Below are 2404 nucleotides of genomic sequence, written 5' to 3' on the forward strand. Positions count from 1 at the left end.
TACTCCCATTCAATTCAAAACCTTCTATTGTTCAAAACACTCTTATCTTTCAAATAATAAAATCTTCAAAAACCCCACTGTCAGCTTTCCAAATCCCAAAATGCCTCACAATTTCTGACTTGTGGATGATACTACTTTTAGACAGAAAATATTTAAATCCAAAGGTGATGATAAAGTCTCTCTGTGGTGCAGTGTGGATCAGTGGCCTCTCCAAAGCCCTGAGACGCAGGTTTGATCCCACAGCCAGAACAGGATTAAGGATCTGGCATTGCTGCAGCTGTAGCCTAGATTGCAATGCAGTTCGGATCTGATTCCTGGCATAGGAACTCCATATGCTGCAGGGTGGCCAAAAAAGAAAAAGTAAAAAATAAGATTGAAAAAAAATATATTCTTTTCTTCAAACTTCTAGCAGCAAATGTAGTTTCTTTAGAAGGTGGTTATTGAGCTGAGCACAAGCAGCTCCCCAGAGCTTTCTGTAGGGCTCCTGTGACATCTTTGTTTCTGAGGCTATAAATGAGTGGGTTGAGCAGGGGAGTGAGGATAGTGTAGAAGGCAGACACAGCTTTGTCCTGCTCAGGGGTATGGTAAGAGTGAGGCAGAACATAGGTATACATGGCGGCCCCATAAAAGAGGGTGACAACCACCATGTGTGAGGAGCAAGTGGCCACTGCCTTTCGCCTCCCCTCTGCCTCACTCATCCTATAAACAGTGATGAGAATCCTTGTGTAAGAGGCTGAGATGACAGAGAAAGGAATGAGGAGCATCATAATGCAGCAGATATACATGGATGTCTCATAGGCTGATGTGTCCATACAGGAGAGCTTCAGAAGGGCAGGTACCTCACAAAAGAAGTGATTGATTTCCCGAGAAGAACAGAAAGGGAACTGCATGGTGATTGGTGTAAGCAAGAAGCCATCTATGGACCCTCCTAGCCAGGCCAACAACACAATCAACAAGCAGACCTTGCGGCTCATAAGGACAGGATAGCGCAGAGGGTTGCAGATGGCAATGTAACGGTCATAGGACATGAGTCCCAGGAGGAAGAACTCAGCCCCTGCCAAGGTCAAGTAGAGGAAATGCTGGGCAGTGCATCCTGCAAAGGAAATGGCCCTCTGGCCCACCATCTGGTCAACCAGCATCTTGGGCACAATGGTGGAAATGTACAGGATGTCCATTATGGAAAGTTGGCTGAGCAGGAAATACATGGGAGTGTGAAGGCGTGAGTCCACATGGATGAGAATGATCATGATGGTGTTGCTGGCTATGGAGATGACAAAGACCAGGAAGATGAAGACAAAGAGTAGCCAAGGGAAACGAGTATTGCTGAACAAGCCCAGGAGTACAAAGTCTGCATATATGGAGTAATTGCCCCACTCCATAACTCTGTAGGTTACACAAAAGAGATAAACATGATAGGTAAAGCTGTGCCAAAAGATAAATATTAGGTTTATTTAAAATGGGATGAGGCCACAGAGAAAACAAAACAAAATAATCACATCTCATTGGGTAATAGCCCATTTTTCTAATACTTCCTGTGGTTAATTCCAGTTATAATTTTCTTTAAGAAACTAGTGTTTAACTTTGGTTTCTAAGTAGACCCACCTTCATTCATGAAGCTCAAAACTTTTCGTTTCCTGGAAGAACATCCACAACAATATTATATTATGTTACACCATACCATCATTCATTTAAGGATGATATTCTTGATTTACTATTATTTCTTAACTTGGAGGTGTTCCCATTGGCTCAGAGTATTTATTTATTTAATTTTGTTTAAGCACAATCTTACATTGAGGTATACATACATAAAACAGATTACAATAAGGGTTCAAAATGGAAATATAGAAATATTCTAATCCCATCTCCTCTCCTGGGCAAAACAAATCTACAGCTACATGTGGAATAAATCCCTTTGAGAGGTACCTAAAAACTAGATGAACAGAGTTTCTATAGCAAAAGGTAAAAAGAAGGAAATCACTGAGATGGACAGGAGAAACAGATTAATGTTACATCAAAGAAAGAAACCACATCTCAGCAGTAGCAACAACCATCAGGCTGGATCGCAAAGATTTTTTTTTTTTTTTTTTTTCCTGAGGATCAAGGAATTTTATCTCTGCATTGGGTATCTCAACCCTCAGATCTTGCGTAGGACAGAGAAGCCCCATCCCAAATACTTGATTTTAAAAACCAAAATGGGGGATACTTCAAGGAAAACTATAAAACTACAGGGAATGGAAAGCTTGCTTTTAAAGAGCTTGCATGCAGACCCAATCCAAAAAACAGTCCAAAGCCACCATATTGAAAATTGGATGGACCTTTTTATTACTGATCTTGAAGTATGTACCAGAGAGGCAGGAGATATTTGGATACTCCTGGGGGACTGAAACATCTGTGAAATCCAGTT

The 2404-nt window shown here is 41.1% G+C and overlaps 1 protein-coding gene across 1 annotated transcript; it reads right to left on the reverse strand.

Annotated features, from left to right (window-relative positions):
• Nucleotides 438-1379, reverse strand: LOC100623406 (olfactory receptor 2T27). Its single transcript, XM_013987647.2, has one exon. The coding sequence runs from the start codon at nt 1377-1379 to the stop codon at nt 438-440; it is 942 nt and encodes a 313-aa protein (XP_013843101.2).

The sequence above is a fragment of the Sus scrofa genome, chromosome 2 (assembly GCF_000003025.6).
Source record: "Sus scrofa isolate TJ Tabasco breed Duroc chromosome 2, Sscrofa11.1, whole genome shotgun sequence".
In the NCBI taxonomy this organism is placed as follows: Eukaryota; Metazoa; Chordata; class Mammalia; order Artiodactyla; family Suidae; genus Sus; species Sus scrofa.

Excerpts from the sequence above, each read along its gene's own strand:
- LOC100623406 (XM_013987647.2), bottom strand. The coding sequence starts at position 1,379 with ATGGAGTGGGGCAATTACTCCATATATGCAGACTTTGTACTCCTGGGC.